The sequence below is a fragment of the Littorina saxatilis genome, linkage group LG10, assembly GCF_037325665.1.
Source record: "Littorina saxatilis isolate snail1 linkage group LG10, US_GU_Lsax_2.0, whole genome shotgun sequence".
NCBI classification, from domain to species: Eukaryota; Metazoa; Mollusca; class Gastropoda; order Littorinimorpha; family Littorinidae; genus Littorina; species Littorina saxatilis.
In genome coordinates, this window is record NC_090254.1 from 10,579,488 (window position 1) to 10,598,323 (window position 18,836).

The window sequence follows — 18,836 nt, forward strand, 5'->3', positions numbered from 1 at the left end:
ATCGTTCATATTCCACACAACGCTTACACGAAAGAGAACACACCAGGTTTTACAACAAAAACAATCTTTTTTTTTTAAAGACGAGAGGTATAAGCTGCATTTGTTAGAGGGGTCGACTTGCCCTCCCTTCCCCTACATACAACCTTAGGCGGATCTATGTTTTATCAGCTTATCACATAACTGGAATCCAAAAACAGATCATGAGACTCAGTGCTGACGTTCCAAAATGTAGAATAAAAAAAACGAGAAAGGTAGGTCATTGGAACGTATGATTTATTACAAAACCCAAGCGTTACATTCAAGTTACTGTACTTCGACCCGGGCCAGTGGTCAGACCATAATTATAGGTCTATATATCTATATTGCTATTTCATATGTTACGTGGATTTCCATTGGTCAATTGGGCAAAACTGAGCTCAGTGCAAAAGTGATATCGACGACATTTCCGTCGATATCAGTTTTGATATCGACGACCTCTTTATTGCTTCCCCACTTCAAAAACAAAAACACCTAAATTTAAAAACAAACAAATATATATGAAAATGTAATGATCCCAGAATTTAGTTGAGCAAGTGACTAAAGACTTTTTGAAAGAAAAGACATTTTTAAATACTGAAAAGTACAAGAAAAGAGTGAACAAAAAGAAATAATAATCAGAGGGAGGGATATGGAACAGCCAAAACTGAGACAAATACTTTTGTAATTTCTTTACAATAAATACAAAATGTCCAGAGATTTAGCAATATATCTAACATTGACGGACTGTGTGATGATATCTTCTGCTATTGGTCTGTTTCGACAGTGATATCAAAATCTCGACCTCCGGTCTCGATTTTGATATCACTGTCTCAACAGACCATAGCAGAAGATATCATCACACAGTCCGTCAATATTGGCTAATGGTCAGACCGCGAGATACAGATTACAGACACAGATAATGATGCACTTATCTCCAAATCTTGCAAGAACCTAGCTGGCAAAACGCTGACGAAGCAATGATTAAACTTAATAATTATGAAATGTAATATAATAGTAGTAAAACTGATGATCATTGACATTGCCTCGACTTGCGCCATCGTCTTGCCAACACGATGAAGTTCAAGGGAAAGAATCCATGGAATTCCGTGACATTGTTTTTCTTCAAGGGAGACAATTTGTGAAATTCCAAGACGCATGCGTTGTGAGCGGTAGTTGTTTACAAGATGGCGACATAGTGATAGTCGAGGAGAGGTTGATGTGATTGGAACTTTTAGTCGACGTTTTGCGTTCTGTGAAGTGTTTTGTGCCTCTGTTACAGCCATGTCAGAGCCGGACAGGTTTGTGGAGAGTGAAAAGGAATCTTGATATGCTAGTGGTGCTAGGTTTACAAAATACACGATAGAATTTGAAGACAGCGCACGAACTGACGAAGTCTCTTTCTCTCTCTATTTTGTTTCTCTCTGTTTTTTTCTTCGTGAATGTCCGTGTAAGTATGTGATTAGAGTAGTCCCTTTCTGGGCGAGGGCTGGTTTAAAAAAAGCTTGTTTGTAATGCTTCCTCGTAAAATACAATTTTATTTTATTTTATTTGATCTGCAAATGCAATTATTGTGAGTGTGACACATAGGCCCTATGTTATAATAATATAGGCCTATTATTAATATGTTATTTTTACTTTTACTGCTTTTGTAACTTAGGTGAGTAAGTCAAGATTCTTCAATTGCAAGCTGAAGAAGAACACATCACTTGCGAATCGTTTTGACCTTACATTTGTAAGGAGGGCAGATAATGACAAGATTTTTCTCCTGGTGGTCGTGTATTAATTCACATTAAAATGTGATAAAAAGCTAGGGAAACTCTTGCATTGTACACACATGTTTGCTATTCTGGCAGCAGTTCACTGTTGAGAATGTATTATTGATTAAAAATGAAATGATTTGCTGTTTTCAGAATTTCTCAGCTTAGTGGTTTAGTTCAAACATCTGACTCAACTGGGGGCAGTTCTGACATGACTGGATCTTCTTTAGCAGTCATCCAGTTTAAACCTCCTCCTGAGCCTACGCGTCAAATCACTGCGTCAAGCGCACAGGTATAGAAAATGCAAGAGTATGTTTTTGTAGGTTTATGAAAAAACAATTATTAATAAGGTTACATCTTTGAGAGAGAGAGAGAGAGTGTGTGTGTGTGTGTGTGTGTGTGGGTGTGTGTGTGTGTGTGTGTGTGTGTGTGTGTGTGTGTGTGTGTGTGTGTGTGTGTGTGTGTGTGTGTGTGTGTGCATGTGTGTGTGTGTTTGTCTGAGAAAAACTCCAAAGAGACAGACATGCAGAGAGAGAGAGAGTAAATTCATTATTTGTTTTGTGTATTTGTGCATGTGTGTTGAGTTTATTCGTCTGTGTCAATCCATCCTCCATCTACTTCTATAGCACTAATGATTCTTATTATAACCACAGCTTCTTCTATGATCTATCACCAGCTGCCATCCAGAAAATTTCAGTTCTCTGTGTGGCATGATCTGAGATCTACAAACGTACACGGACCACAGCTAAAGGCACCTAGGGTCAGGAGAGGTACATTCTTATTTCTTTTCTTTCTGTATAAACCTGCTAATGGCACATGGACGCACGCACACACAAAACAACACAAACACACATAAACACTTTACCTTTCACTTTCAGGAAGGAAACAAAGCCTGAGAGAGAGAGAGAGAGAGAGAGACAGAGAGAGAGAGAGAGAGAGAGAGAGAGAGAGAGAGAGAGAGAGAGAGAGAGACGGACGGACACTGAGACAGAGAGAGGTCTAGCAAGCACTCTTGTGTGTCAAGGATGTTACGGTACACATTTTTGTGATTCGTACACAAATTTCCTGACCACATCATCATGAAAATAGACATTTGACCGGCTTCACAAATTTCAATAGGACATTTTACGTGACAGACATTGTGCATGGTCATACAGTGATACACATCATCATCTGCTTAAAAAAAAGTATAATTTACTGTTCGATTTATGTCTTCTTTTGTTCTCTTTTTCTTCTTTTCTTTATTTGTGTTGCGTGTCTTACCACATAATTACTAAATTAGTTTCATCAGCTAAATAAAAAAATAAAAAAAGAACTAGTAGACTAAGCAAGTAACTGAGAAAAAGGGTTTGGGAGTACTTGGCCACTCTAAATCTTGAACATTTGAGAATATGTTTGGCGCTCCCATGGGGTCGCCTTCACGCGGCGGGAGTGTTTCCACAGAGCTACCCCACCCCTTTACTTCTCTTCTTTTGTCTTATTTCTGCCTTACTAGTCCTTTCACCTATATTTCCTTCCAAGAAAACTCTCCCTACTATTCCCTGCAGTTTTCCAATTCTTTTCTTGTTGTCTTATTTCTACCTGACTGGATCCATCACCTTTATTTCACTTACCAAAAGTCTTCTTTTCCACATCCTTATTTCTCTGCACCCCGCATGTCGTAAGAGGCGACTAACGGATTGTGTTTCTCCTTTTACCCTTGTTTGGTGGTTCTTGTATAGAGTGTGGTCAATGTTTGTAAGGATTTTGGTCAGGCAGTGTGTGGGAAATGTTTGGTCCTTTGTACTGGAAACTTGCATTCTCCCAGTAGGGTCATGTATTGTACTACGTTGCAGGCCCCTGGAGCAATTTTTTGATTGGTGCTTTTGTGAACAAGAAACAATTAACAAGTGGCTCTATCCCATCTCCCCCCTTTCCCCTATCCCATCTCCCCCCTTTCCCTCGTCGCGATATAACCTTCGTGGTTGAAAACGACGTTAAACACCAAATAAAGAAAGAAAGAATATGTTTGGCTGCTTTCTCTTTTAGTGTCTCTCTCTGTCTCTGTGTGTTGTCCGTCAGTGTTTTAAACATACTGTTCTCTTTGTCCTACTTGTTATTTTGATGACAGAGTAAGCTAAGAGTGGTTTTTTTTTCTCGTTTGTAATATATTGATTAAAATAAAAACATCACTAGGTTTATACCGTTTAATGTAAGAAGTGTTAGACAAATGACACAGTTACTTCCCTTAAATTGGCTTAATGGGAGAAAATATTATTTCACCAATGAATTCATGAGCCAAATTAACAAATGACTGTTGATTGACCACTTGAAATTAACAACAAACTAAGGTTTGTTTTTAATTCACATGATACAAAATTAAAATTCTTCTCAATTAATACATAATTAATCTAATACATATATATTTATCTAATACCTTTAGGTCCAGCAGAGAAGGAGAAGGCGTTCTATTTGATGGTAGATGAGCAGAACAACAAAATACATCATGATCTGCAGGGCCGACAGAGAAACACACACAGAGACACACTGGAAGACTGGGAGACAGCACAGGTCAGTAATGATTTGTTAACGAGACGGGCGCAGTGGCCTGATGGATAAGACATCGGCCTCCAATGCGGAAGGTCCCGGGTTTGAATCTCGGCCACGCCTGGTGGGTTAAGGGTGGAGATTTCTCTGATAAAGCGCTTTGAACTTCGGATAAGGCGCTATATAAATAAAGAGAATAATAATAAAAATAAAAATAATCTCCTAGGTCAACATATACATGTGCAGACCTGCCAGTGCCTAATTATCCCCCTTCATGTATACATGCAAGCACAAGACCAAGTGGTACAGAAAAGATCCTGTAATCCATGTGAGAGTAAGGTGGGTTATAGAAACATGAAAATACCCAGCATGCTTCCCTCAAAAGCAGCGTATGGCTGCCTGCATGGCGGGGTATGCAAAAACATGAATGAATGTGGGAGTTTCAACCCATGGTCAAAGAAGAAGATTTGGTTGCTGTAAGGAAGAGCATCACTTAATTTTGTTGTGAAAAGAAACAGGTGGGTAAACCTGATGTAAACTTTGGTTTCTCTCAAGATTTCTTGAACAAAAAAATGTCAGCTTTATAGCCTTATGAAAGCTGATAAAATAGACAAGCAAATTGTAGATTAGATAGGTGAGCAAATAAGTCTGTCACTACTTACAACATGCATGATTTAAAAATAAAGAAATTGGTTTTAGGGTTGTGTGTTATTACGTCTGAAGAAAAGATTCTATCTGCGGACACTGTGGCAAGAATTAAGGTAAATCAGTATAAATTTGTTTCATATAAATTATGGGAGTATGAGAGGTTAATTTTAATGAATGGAAAATACTGCTTACACAACAGTACATTTATTACAGACAAATGAAGGCATGTAAATGGCTATGAGTTACAGGTGATGAACATGAATGTTTTGTGCCATGCAATGAATATATATGTGAGCCTTCATGTTACCTCTGAAAGGAAATTTGCTATACAACAACAAAAATAAAATCTGACAGGTTTTTTTCTCCCCGTTTTCAGCTCGCAAACTTTCCTTTTCAAAAATTTCAGCAAATGCAAATAAAGAAATTTGATAAAAACAAGACATTCTGAAATTAAAAAATGCTGAAATAGACCTTATACTGCACAGATTATGTTTGAATTGTTTTCAGCTTGCCAACTTTCCTTGCCAAGATCTTCAGCATAGATATCAGACAACAAACTCAGATCGCATTTTGGATAGACTGAGGCTTGCTGCTTTCGTCAACTTGCGTGACAATGCTTTGTTGGACCTCTCCTCCTACAACTTCTCCAAGTAAGCCTTTAGTTTACTAAGGTTCATTTTTACCTGCAATGTAGATACTACATTGGGGTGTGCACGTTAAAGATCCCACGATTAACAAAAGGGTCTTTCCTGGCAAAATTGTATAGGCATAGATAAAAAATGTCCACCAAAATACCCGTGTGACTTGGAATAATAGGCCGTGAAAAGTAGGATATGCGCCGAAATGGCTGCGATCTGCTGGTCGATGTGAATGCGTGATGTATTGTGTAAAAAAATCCATCTCACACGGCATAAATAGATCCCTGAGTCCGAGTCTGGAGATACGCGCGCGATATAAGACTTCATATAACAAATACTGGAGCACTCTTTTATGTCGTTGTTTTAGTCAGGATAATATCTCTTGTTATTATCATTATTATCATTGTTCTTGCAATGCACTGCATGACTGTACCCTCAAGGTTGGTTGATGCAGTTTTTGACTGCAGTTAACAACATGAGAGTTTGAACTGAGAATCATTGTTTGTGGCTTGTTTGTAGAGGTTGGTGCTTTTTTTGTGTATGTTTTTTGTTGTTTTGTTGTTGGGTGATTGGCTTTTTTTGGTTTCCTTGGGTTTTTTTTGTTTGTCTCTACCAATATTCCTTATTGTGTTGAGCTGAGCTGTATATATGCCTGCTAACCCATTATTTTGTATTGGGTTGTAAATTCAAGGGAAGTAATTCTGCAGCTGGTGATTCTGCCTGTTGAGTGAATTGCGTGTTTGCTCCCTTTCACAGCACAGTGACAGCAGTTTTGTTTAAAAAACAGAATTTAGATTATTAAGAAAGTTTGATGTCCTACGTTCTGTGAGAAATGATATCATGTGAGAGGGATTGTCACTTGATTGCGATGTTTTGTTGAAGAAATAGATGGTGCTCTCTCCCTCTTGAGGTGTCTTTCTTCATACATGTACCTTGTTTGGAGACTATTGATCTTTTCTTTGGGGGGGAGGAGGGTGGTAGGGGGGGGTGGTGCAATGAATCCAGATTCTTTTGAGTCTTAGAGGACATGAGGACAGTTCTAACAAAACATCGTTGTGTTCTAATGTTACTGGTTTGTTCTGTTCTCTGTTTCAGCTGTGAATATCTGAACCTGGATGACAACTATCTGACTTCTTTCAAGGTTTGGAAAGTCTATCATCGCTTTCTGAAACTTTAAAGCCTCGTAAACTTTTGCAGACAACAGTTCATAAGTACACTATATATGTGTTTGTTTTAAGATAGTTGATAGAGCAGTAAGAAGTGACTGCGATCTGCTGGCCGATGTGAATGCGTGATGTATTGTGTAAAAAAAATTCCATCTCACACGGCATAAATAAATCCCTGCGCCTTGAATATGTGCGCGATATAAATTGCATAAAATAAAAATTTAAAAAATAAAAAGATAAATCCCACAGAATACGCGCGATATAAGCCTCATATTGATTGATTGATTGATTGATTGATTGATTGATGAGTGTGTGTCTTACCGTCTTTGTCTGTCTGTTTCTCGGTGTCTGTCTGTGTGTGCCTTGGATGCTGTTTATTTATTAGAGTCACAAGCAATGAAGGCAGAGCAATAACGACAAAATGGAATAACGAAGAGACTTTAGTGCTCTAAATAATAAATAACAGTAAGTGAGAGTTATGACTTTCATTTATTTATAGCATGATCAACCACTAATTACATTCTCGGCGAAAACTCTCACTCTAGGGGAACAACAGTGTAAGGATGAAAGTTCCTTGCTCATTTCCATGCTTATTATTTTCTCAGCTGCCAGAAGATTAGTTCTGCTTGGCTCATTACTCAATTGCACATGTCGTATTCATTTAGATCCGTCGCGATATAACCTTCGTGGTTGAAAACCACGTTAAACACTAAATAAAGAAAGAAAGAAAGATTCATTTAGATCGCTTACTTCCCTTTATTTCTTGGACCTTGAAATAGCGCTCTGCCTCCTTTCCTTTAAGATTCTCAGAGGTACAAGGGAACCCCCCTTTTAAGACCCACCAATTTAAGACTCCCCCCATTTTAAGACTCCCACATTTTAAGACTCGCGCCTTTTAAGACTCCCCCCATTTTAAGACTCCCCCCATTTTAAGACTCGTGCCTTTTAAGACTCCCACCCTTTTAAGACTCCCACCCTTTTAACACTATTGTGACTAGCACTGACACGGCGTTAACGTCCTGCCTGCCCAAGCTTGCCACCAAGAAACTTCCCAAAAATCAGTAACTGTAAAGAAATCTGTCTAGCAAGCTTGAATTAAGTCCAATCACCACCAAATTTTGTGTACTAATTCAAAAATGGATGCCCAGTTCAGTCGTGCTATTTATAAGTTTGTCACGCGATTTGTTTTAGCAAAGGGGGGTAAAAGGGGGATAATTTGTGTTTTTTAACGGTTTTTTATGTGTGTTTTATTTTCCACTGCTTTTTTTAAAAGTTATTTTTTAACAGAAAGTATTATAAATAATGTTATAACCAAACAAGGTGTAAAACCTATGAATTAGCTGAAATATTGTTAACATTGTACACAGAAATAAGGAGACAGTACAAAGAAAAAAAACAAGCAAATCACGCATTCACTCACAGCATCCTGACTCAAATGAAACAAAACTGTAACACTCACCAAATGATGTCTAGGTAATCCATATTGAATATAAGTCACATTTTCACAACAAAGTACCAACTGTACACCTATGAACAATTCCAAAAGGATTTGAAGGCTCCAGCCATCCATTGTTATCAGTGCTGCCACGCCCCCATAGCTCCTGCACGATTCCGAGATACATGTTCGTCTAGCAGTATCACCCCCTACCACGTGTAGTTGCCGACTCGTACTAGCAACAACGGGACTGTTTCTTCCTCAATATCACTGCTATTATCACTTTCTTGAGGCTAAAACGACACGATGTATCATGATCTACAGGATCCTCAAGATCCAACATCCGGAGAATCTCCTCCCGTGACAAGGCTCGCCTTCGATTCATTTTTTTTGTTCGAAAACACCACGCAAATCTGCACTAATTTGATCAAGCCGGAAGAGAAAACCACGTGTATCAAGGGAAACAACTCAATTTATTGCAATCTTCAAAAACCGGGAAGCAATCACGAGTCTTGTACCTTGTATGACTGGTACTGAAAAATGCGCGTCCCGTCCATGGGCGTGTCAGCGCGGTTACTGATTTATCAGTGTCCCGTCGCGAAAGTGTTAAGACCTCATGTTCTCAGATGTTTGGAGGTCTTAATTTAAGAGGTTCTCCTCCGAAAGCGGCGTATGGCTGCCTAAATGGCGGGGTAAAAACGGTCATACACGTAAAAGCCGTGGGAGTTTCAGCCCATGAACGAACAAACAAGAGGGGGGTTCCACTGTATATATATGTTCTGCGCGTTCTTAGAATCCGGTTTCATTCTAGAATGGACCGGGTCCAGGTTGGAATTCTAACCCTGCGCAAGTACAGGGGTGCCATTCTAGAATGAAACCCTTGTTGCTGGTCCATTCTAGAATCGGCCGTGCGCAAGGTTGGAATTTGGGTCCAAGTTGAAATAGTCATTTCAGTTAGACTATCACACAGCCAAAGCCACAAATGTGGATTTTCTGTTTGTTTTTGTTTTTTGTGTGTTTGGTTGGGTTTTTTTTTCTCGGGTTTTTTACACTTTACTCAAAGACATCGTGAATTGGGATTGTGATGTTCTGAAAGTGATTACGATTTTGAGAGACACTCAGCACTGATCGCTACGAACGGAAATTTCCGGACCGACAGTGTTTTGCCGATCTCGCTTGTAACTTTTAATCTTATTCATATACATGAAGAGTTTAAAACGTGGGCATATCACAGTTTGGAAGGTAGGGATTCTGATAGATTAAATAAAAACTGTCAAACTTTTAGGCATGGAATTCCCCTTTGAGAGTATTTGTTGTGGTAGTACTACTACTATGAATTGCTTTCAATGTTTTCCCATAATATTATAAAACCAGACAAAAGTTGTTGTTGATTTCTGTTTTTGTTAATGTCAACTTTTTTTTAAACCTGTGACAACAGCTCTATAACTCACTCTGTCCTTCTGTTGGTCTGTCTGTCGGTTAGTCGGTCTGACCGTCTGTCTGTCTGTCTGTCAAAAAAATTGTCAAAAAACCGGACATTTCCGAGAGGGAGACAGCGCTGACATTGCAAGCGGCCGCAACCGGCTCTCATCACAAAAACAACTGCCCTGCAAACATTACCGCCCTGGTAGTCCCCCTTGCTATGGTCTGCCTTTGTTTATTGCGTACTCAGGAGTGTCAACTTTCTTGACATGACATGACATCGCAAGATCGCCAAAGGATTTTTTCAGGGGTAGACAAATCAGCCCCATTTTATCAAAGGGAAGGTGCAGGTGGAGATAATTCAAGGGAAGACAACTCTGTCTTACCTACAAACATTACGGCCCCTTTTATTCACTCTCGCGATGCTTCCCGCATGTCAACTTTCCTCAGAATGGACCAGCAACAAGGGTTTCATTCTAGAATGGCACCCCTGTACTTGCGCAGGGTTAGAATTCCAACCTGGACCCGGTCCATTCTAGAATGAAACCGGATTCTAACTTCGCGCAGAACATATATATATATGAACAATGTTCTAAAGGAATAACACTGGTTGTCCTCAGAAGCTGCCAACCTTGAAGAAGGTCAGACACCTGACCATGAAGGACAACGACATTGCCAGCTTCACCGGCCTTGACCGACTACGCAACTGGCCTCTGGAGGAACTGTTCCTTATTGGAAACCCCATCTCCTTTCAGATGGGATACAGGCAGAAGTAAGTTATACAGGCAGAAGTAAGTTATACAGGCAAAAGTAAGTTATAAGTTATACGGGCAGAAGTTAGTTATACAGGCAAAAGTAAGTTATAAGTTATCCCCGAGTACGCCAGTACTAGGGCTCAGCAGACCTTAATTGTGTGTCTGTCTGTCTTTCTCCACTTAACAGCTTATTGCTAGGAAACTACTGGGCGCAGTTCGTTCAAAAGTTGATACACTAACTTGATAATAGGTCCGATTGATCGTATTAAAACTTCATAATGTTACCTGGGACCTAAATGCGAAATAAACCACAAAAACGACTTGGCCGTAGGAGGAGTTCACACCGGCGGGGCAACACGCAGCCATTGACCTGATAGAACAGCCGAACGCGTCACACAAAAATACGTCATGACAAAGTTACACGCAAAGCGAAAGAGACTTTGACGTCATTTACTTTTGTTCGGAATTTTCCGTCTGTTCCTAGCTTGTCAGTGAAGACCTGACGTGAGCTCGTAAGCTTACCCAAAACGTCTTTGTTCTCTATTCTCATTGCAGCTGTGAAATAATCAGTCTTGTGTCTCGGTCGTGTAGGTACAGAGTTTGCTTCTGCAATCATTGTGTTCGTGTTGATGACGGCTTCATAAGACAAAATAATAAGCGAATCTATCGCGAGGAAGACGTTTATGTACAAATCACCGAACCCAACCCATTTTTTGTGTGCATTTTTCTGAAGAATAAACTGCATGTGGTTAATTTCATCCGTTTAATGCTTGTCGAAACATATCTGATCACAGATGAGGTCGCAGTTTGTAGGTTGAATCTATGAATCGGCCAGAGATAGATCTGCATTTCTGGTCAGAAACCAACATTCACACCACAGACATTCCAAACATTTATATTTATTGAGCGAGCCAGTCTGAAGAGTACTCGGGTCCAGCGCGAGCGTTTTTTATACAGGCAGAAGTAAGTTATACAGGCAGAAGTAAGTTATACAGGCAGATTAACACTTTGTACCCCACCTATATTGACCAAGGGTTTTTAGCTAAGACCAGCTGTGCTGCAGCAGGTCAATCAGAATTGTAGTAACTCTGTGACGGGCGCAGTGGCGTGGTGGTAAGACGTCGGCCTCCTAATCGGGAGGTCGTGAGTTCGAATCCCGGTCGATGCCGCCTAGTGGGTTAAGAGTGGAGATTTTTCCGATCTCCCAGGTCAACTTATATGCAGACCTGTGAGTACACGCAAGCACAAGACCAAGTGCGCACGGAAAAGATCCTGTAATCCATGTCAGAGTTCGGTGGGTTATAGAAACACGAAAATACCCAGCATGCCTCCCCCGAAATCGGCGTATATTGCCTGAATGGCGGCGTAAAAACGGTCATACACGTAAAAATCCACTTGTGCTAAAAACATGAGTGAGCGTGGGAGTCTAAGCCCATGTACGAAGAAGACAGGTGTGGGACTCTCTTGTGAGGAAAAAAGAGGAATTCCCTTTATTCTAGGAGAGTTCAGGGGGATGCTCCCCCCCATTTTTTTTAAATGGTACATTAAAATCTGTACATTCTGGTGCATTCTGAGACTAAAATTCAACTCGTTTGAATTGGGTAAAACAAGTCGCGTAAGGCGAAAATACAACATTTAGTCAAGTAGCTGTCGAACTCACAGAATGAAACTGAACGCAATGCAAGGCAGCAAGACCGTATACTCGTAGCATCGTCAGTCCACCGCTCACGGCAAAGGCAGTGAAATTGACAAGAAGAGCGGGGTAGTAGTTGCGCTAAGAAGGATAGCACGCTTTTCTGTACCTCTCTTCGTTTTAACTTTCTGAGCGTGTTTTTAATCCAAACATATCATATCTATATGTTTTTGGAATCAGGAACCGACAAGGAATAAGATGAAAGTTTTTAAATTGATTTCGACAATTTAATTTTGATAATAATTTTTATATATTTAATTTTCAGAGCTTGTTTTTAATCCAAATATAACATATTTATATGTTTTTGGAATCAGAAAATGATGGAGAATAAGATGAAAGTAAATTTGGATCGTTTTATAAAAAAACAATTAAATTTTCAGATTTTTAATGACCAAAGTCATTGATTAATTTTTAAGCCACCAAGCTGAAATGCAATACCGAAGTCCGGGCTTTGTCGAAGACTACTTGACCAAAATTTCAACTAATTTGGTTGAAAAATGAGAGCGTGACAGTGCCGCCTCAACTTTCACGAAAAGCCGGATACATGTATGACGTCATCAAAGACATTTATCAAAAAAATGAAAAATACGTTCGGGGATATAATAATAATAATAATAATAATAATAATAAGAACATTTATATAGCGCTAAATCAAAAACTTTCGTTAAAAAGGCTTGCTCTAAGCGCTTGACATCTAAACTAAAACGTCATTCACACTCTTTACAATGATGTACAAGAACTTCATGTCGCACTCTTTCATTCAGTATAGCACCATTCACACAGTTGTTATTCTGTACAAGACAATAAGTTAGTCTAACATTTAGAATGTTCATAAGATGAAAAGAAGAGAAAACCAGACTGATTAAAACAACTGCTTAGTGCTAACAAAGCATGAATCTTAATGATAACGTAATACATGTTTAACTGTTAAGACCATAAAAAAACCTATATGCTAAAATAACTTCGAACTTTTAAGAACTTCTTATAAGATACACAGCACATCTAGATAAACACCAGAATGATAAAACAAAAGGCAACTCGTTAAAACTATTAAATGCATCAATGTCTAAAACACGAAAGACTCAAATATAAGATACACAATTCTCTAGAATTGTTTATTAAAACTGAAACCGACCTGCTCAAAGTAAACCATACCCACCCCCTCCCTACCCACCCCCAACCCTCCTCCTACACTAAATACTAATTATTTCTACTCTTAACTTCCCAACTACACGTTATCCATAAACTATGCACAGGAACATGTGTGTCAGCATTATGTGGCACCGACATGACTTGTGCATATCTAGCTTACAGCTAAGGGTTAAAGTTAAAGGACTACTGCAGTGAAAAATTATATTTATAATAATTTAAAACAAAAGACAAAAATAACAAGCTGAATAGAGATGGAACCGTTACAGAACAGGATGGCAAACCCAGGAACTCTCATGTCAAATTTCATAAAGATCGGTCCAGTAGCTTAGTCTGAATCGCTCTACACACACACACGCACAGACAGACAGACACACATACACCACGACCCTCGTCTCGATTCCCCCCTCTATGTTAAAACATTTAGTCAAAACTTGACTAAATGTAAAAAGACATTCTCCTCAACCCCCTCATACAAAAAAAATTCACACAACAATGGTAACATTGTAATGGTGCATATTTACGTAATGAACCATGTATCCATAATCCAAAACTGGCAATAGTATGATTCAAAGCATTGAAGCTCAAAATGACTATTTGTTATCAGGAGTTTTCAGTCAGCACAATTTAACTCTCAAGCCTCCAGTGTTCTGTTCCATCTTCACTTCTCTCCATATCATTCAGTCAACAAGTTTCTAGATACTGTGATGAAATGGGACGTGGAAAATAGATTACTCCAGCGGAATTCCTAAGTTGTGTCCGCGGAAATCCACGGATTCGCGGAAAAGTCCCACCCCTGAGAAGAAGAAGTAGTAACTGTGTAGCAACTGTGTATCAACACGCTGGAATGCAGGCGTGAGATCGATGTTACATGAAGCGACTGAAGCTAACAGTCTGAGCAGAATGCGGATATGTGCCGAATGAGAGCAGATACAATGTAGTGACTGTGTGGACGGATATATCTGTACCTGGTTAGATATAGAGCCATATGAGTGGGTACGGATATATCCGTACCTGGGAGACAATGAGTTAAATAAGTTCGCTGTCTTGATAGCTTCTTGGGGGAGAAAAACAACAACAAGTAAACGACTGAGAGCAAATGGGCAGTGCATGGGGCTGTTGGGTTTTATAGGTGCATGTGAAGAGAATGTGATTTGGGGTTGGGCATGGTATAAATAGGGAATTATCAGCCAACAGAGAGGGGGAAAATGTGACAGTGCAAGCTGATACAAGCGCATGTGCACTTGTGTTTGTTTGTGTGTGTGCATATGGTTTTTTTTGAGTCACTTGAGAAAAAGTGACTCTATGTAATCGGTCAGTGTTAGTCTGTCCGGCCGGCCGTCCGGCCGGCCGTCCGGCCGGCCGTCCGTAGACACCACCTTAACGTTGGACTTTTCTCGGAAACTATCAAAGCGATCGGGCTCATATTTTGGTTAGTCATGACCTCCAATGACCTCTACACTTTAACGATGGTTTCGTTGACCTTTGACCTTTTTCAAGGTCACAGGTCAGCGTCAAAGGAAAAATTAGACATTTTATATCTTTGACAAAGTTCATCGGATGTGATTGAAACTTTGTAGGATTATTCTTTACATCAAAGTATTTACATCTGTAGCCTTTTACGAACGTTATCAGAAAAACAAGGGAGATAACTAGCCTTTTCTGTTCGGCAACACACAACTTAACGTTGGGCTTTTCTCGGAAACTATAAAAGTGACCGGGCTCAAATTTTATGTGAACGTGACTCATTGTGTTGTGAATAGCAATTTCTTCCTGTCCATCTGATGCCTCATATAATATTCAGAACTGCGAAAGTGACTCGATCGAGCGTTTGCTCTTCTTGTTTTTATCAGTCTAATTGTGCGTATAGGTGTTCATATTATTAATAAGACTTTATGTTCTGTGTCGCCAGAGTGTTTGCTGTCTTACCCGGACTCAAGTTTCTGGACGGGGTAGCCAAACAGGAGGAAGACATGGAGGAACTACCACCTGACCGGCAGCAGTCCAGTTGTGTTGTGTCCTAGACTGCCACCCTCTTGACCATGTTCCAGATCATCTCTGCCCCACCTCTTCCACTCCCTCTCTCCATGGACCAAAATACCTGGACCGCCAACTCGTCACGTGACCCTTCGAGGTTACGACGCTCGACTTTCAGGGGCGCGTCGCGTCGGGTTTAAAAGGCCAGCGATTTGAAGACAGTGAAAAGAAAGCACGCTCCAGTTATTTGTGACAATGGGAGGTGACAATGAACTGGATTTTCCAAAACTCCAAACTAAACTTAACAAAACTCATCGAAAAACATGTTCCATATGCACTTTTGCTGAGTTTATTTTAGCATTTTCAGAACTTACCTCGGCAACTTCGTCCATGTTTACAATCGACACCGGATATCACGTCCCCCTGATTTCTGAAAGGCCATGTAAGCGTAGGTTCCTAAATTCGAGAGGCCGCTACCTCGTAATAGAGAGAAAGAGCGGAGAGAGAGCTAGTTGGCGGTCCAGGATAAATGGTATATGCATGCTCTCTCTTGGTCCCACTCTTTGAGCCAAATAAAAGATACTTTAAGAAAAAATTCTAATCAAAGCAAACAATCTTTCCTGAGTCCTTTTTCCACATTATTTTCATTGTGCATTCTAGCTGCCATTACAGGCAGTCCAATTTAAAATTCCTGAATTTAATTTCAGGTTTGTGCACTTAGCCTACCAAGTCCTCCCACCTAACTCCCCTCCTCCTCCTCCTCCCCATCCTTACCAAGAACTCCCCACCATTTACAATGTTAGATGTGCCACCCCTATGTGAAAGGTACAATCAACTAACAGACCCATTATTTGCACATGCATACTGGACTCGCAGAGCAAGTATTTTCATTTCTTTTTATGTTTGAATCTTGTAAACAGAGTCTTATATGTCTATCATCATGAAGCATTGTATATCAAATATTCCGTCCATGTTATTATACGTTATTTGAGTTTTTGACCAAAATATGACATTTTACACAGATCGAGACAGTCATTGTTCTCCGAGACCGCGATAGCGGTCGAGGTGAACAAAGACTGTCGAGATCTGTGTAAAATGTCATATTTTGGTCAAAAACGTAAATTACATTTATGTATCGATCGAATTCCTTTCAGATACTGGCTTTGTTGTTGTTTTGACGATTGAACGAGCACACACACATGCAATCAAACACACACACCAAGAACACCTGTTTACACCAAACACATACACTTCAATGCGCCACAAAAATAGTCGGCCATTTTCGTGAATATGCTTTTGGATATTGAGAAAAATGGCCGACTTCCGTAGCATGCTTTGATAATCGGAAGAGCCCATCCAACCACAGCCCCCGAATTCCCCCACGTGTTCATAAGAATAACTATATATATTTATGTTTACAAGTCCTGCTGGTCAGGTGGTTTGAATCTGTGTTGATTAACAATTATTCATTCTTACTTTTATTACTTTTCTCTGTTTAACTTCAAAACACATTCAGGGTGTAAGGGGTTTGAAGATGTGAAGTAAAATCATGACTGCTGTTCATGTTTTAAAAAAGATAATAAAAAGTGTTGAGCGAAGATCATGAGTAATTCTGTAGTGCTAACAGTTTAAGAAAAATCAACAACAATGATTGAATGTTTAAACTTTTTGTTTGCTTTCTAGGTTTTCTTTGGTTGCTGGTCAATGATATAGTTTATTAATTCTGTCTATTTGCAATAATAACTTTAGTATGTACATGTAATAATAATATTATAAATTATGTACATGCATTTATATGAGTTGGTGTTTTCTTTCTGAGCAAATCAAATACATACCAACAAGAATTATAAGCACAGTTCTAATTCATTATCTTTAATTTTATTCAATATTTAAATAATGATAAAGTCATGGCTTGTACAATTAAATTATCTGCCAAGAAGCCAAAATGTTTGTCTTTTTACATTTAGTCAAGTTTTGACTAAATCTTTTAACATAGAGGGGGAATCGAGACGAGGGTCGTGGTGTGTGTGTGTGTGTCTGTCTGTGCGTGTATGTGTGTGTAGAGCGATTCAGACCAAACTACTGAACCGATCTTTAAGAAATTTGACATGAGAGTTCCTGGAAATGATATCCCCGGACGTTTTTTTCTTTTTTTCGATAAATACTTTTGATGACGTCATATCCAGCTTTTTGTAAAAGTTGAGGCGGCACTGTCACACTATCATTTTTCAATCAAATTGATTGAAATTTTTGTAAAGCAATCTTCGACGAAGGCCGGACTTCGGTATTGCATTTCAGCTTGGTGGCTTAAAAATTAATTAATGACTTTGGTCATTAAAAATCTGAAAATTGTAATACATTTCTTTTTTTATATAAAACGATCCAAATTTACGTTCATCTTATTCTACATCATTTCCTGATTTCAAAAACATATAAATATGTTATATTTGGATTAAAAACAAGCTCTGAAAATTAAAAATATAAAAATTATGATCAAAATTAAATTTTCAAAATCGATTTAAAAACAATTTCATCTTATTCCTAATTGTCGGTTCCTGATTCCAAAAACATATAGATATGATATGTTTGGATTAAAAACACGCTCAGAAAGTTAAAACGAAGAGAGGTACAGAAAAGCGTGCTCTGCAGCACAGTGAAACCACTACCGCGCTGAACAGGCTCGTCAGTTTCACTCCGTTATGCACAAGCGGCGGACTACGGTCATTGTGAAAAAATGCAGTGCGTTCAGTTTCATTCTGTGAGTTCCACATCTTGACTAAATGTGGTAATTTCGCCTTACGCGACTTGTTTCTTCTAGCTTTGTGTATCTCTGCATGCATGTGAGCGTGTGAGTTATTGCTTTCTTGGACAGATGGTTTTAGGATGAGATCAGGTTGCTTGTTTTTTGTATATAGTGCGTTGACATTGTGTGTGCATGTTTTTGCCCAATCTCCTTTGCATATGAACACACATACACACACACACGCGCGCTCACATAGTGAGTGCCATTTACTTACATATATTTTGTGCACAGGTTTGCTTATCCAAACGAAAACACTTGTTAGTATCCTTTTAATCCATTTTCAAAGTTCAATTCACCAAGCTCCACATAATCAATGTTTTCAAACAAGAAAAAAACACATAAAGACATCACAGCTAGCAAAAAATGAAAACTTTGTTATAAATAACAACATTTTGGGGGGAAAAACGAACACATAGTGAAATGCATCAATGCATGACATCAACCAAATGAACACGTCTTAGTGTAAAACAGGGAAAGGGGGAGGAATAGGTTGGACAGGGACGGGTGTGGGGTTGCGCGATGATGAGTACAAATGACAAATGAAACACTTTCTTATTTTACTTTTATTATCTATGTGTTTGTGTGTGTGTGTTTTTGTGTGTGTACTTTTCCGTTCATTATCTTTTTTATTTTTTGTATTTTCAATATTCATTTTTGTTTAGACCTTGCATCAAGACTTAGCAGTGCATGACCACAACTCAATACCATTGCACTGAAGAGGATTCTCCTACTAATTTTGATGCAGACTGGGTTTTTTAATTTGAGAACGAATTGTTAAAGGGTACTGTGTCAAATTCTTACTTACGAGAGATAAGGAATATAAATATACTTCAAAAACGTAAGATCAGA

General features: G+C 39.0%; 1 protein-coding gene across 1 annotated transcript; it reads left to right on the forward strand.

The window, feature by feature from the left end:
• Positions 1 to 1,184: 1,184 nt before the first annotated feature.
• On the forward strand, positions 1,185 to 16,813 carry LOC138978161 (dynein axonemal assembly factor 11-like). Its single transcript, XM_070350822.1, has 8 exons — positions 1,185 to 1,316; positions 1,929 to 2,067; positions 2,452 to 2,545; positions 4,198 to 4,325; positions 5,457 to 5,599; positions 6,683 to 6,728; positions 10,231 to 10,382; positions 15,120 to 16,813. Exons 1-8 carry the CDS (start codon positions 1,300 to 1,302, stop codon positions 15,229 to 15,231), a joined length of 831 nt encoding a protein of 276 aa, XP_070206923.1. The 5' UTR covers positions 1,185 to 1,299; the 3' UTR covers positions 15,232 to 16,813.
• The last annotated feature ends 2,023 nt before the right edge of the window (positions 16,814 to 18,836 follow it).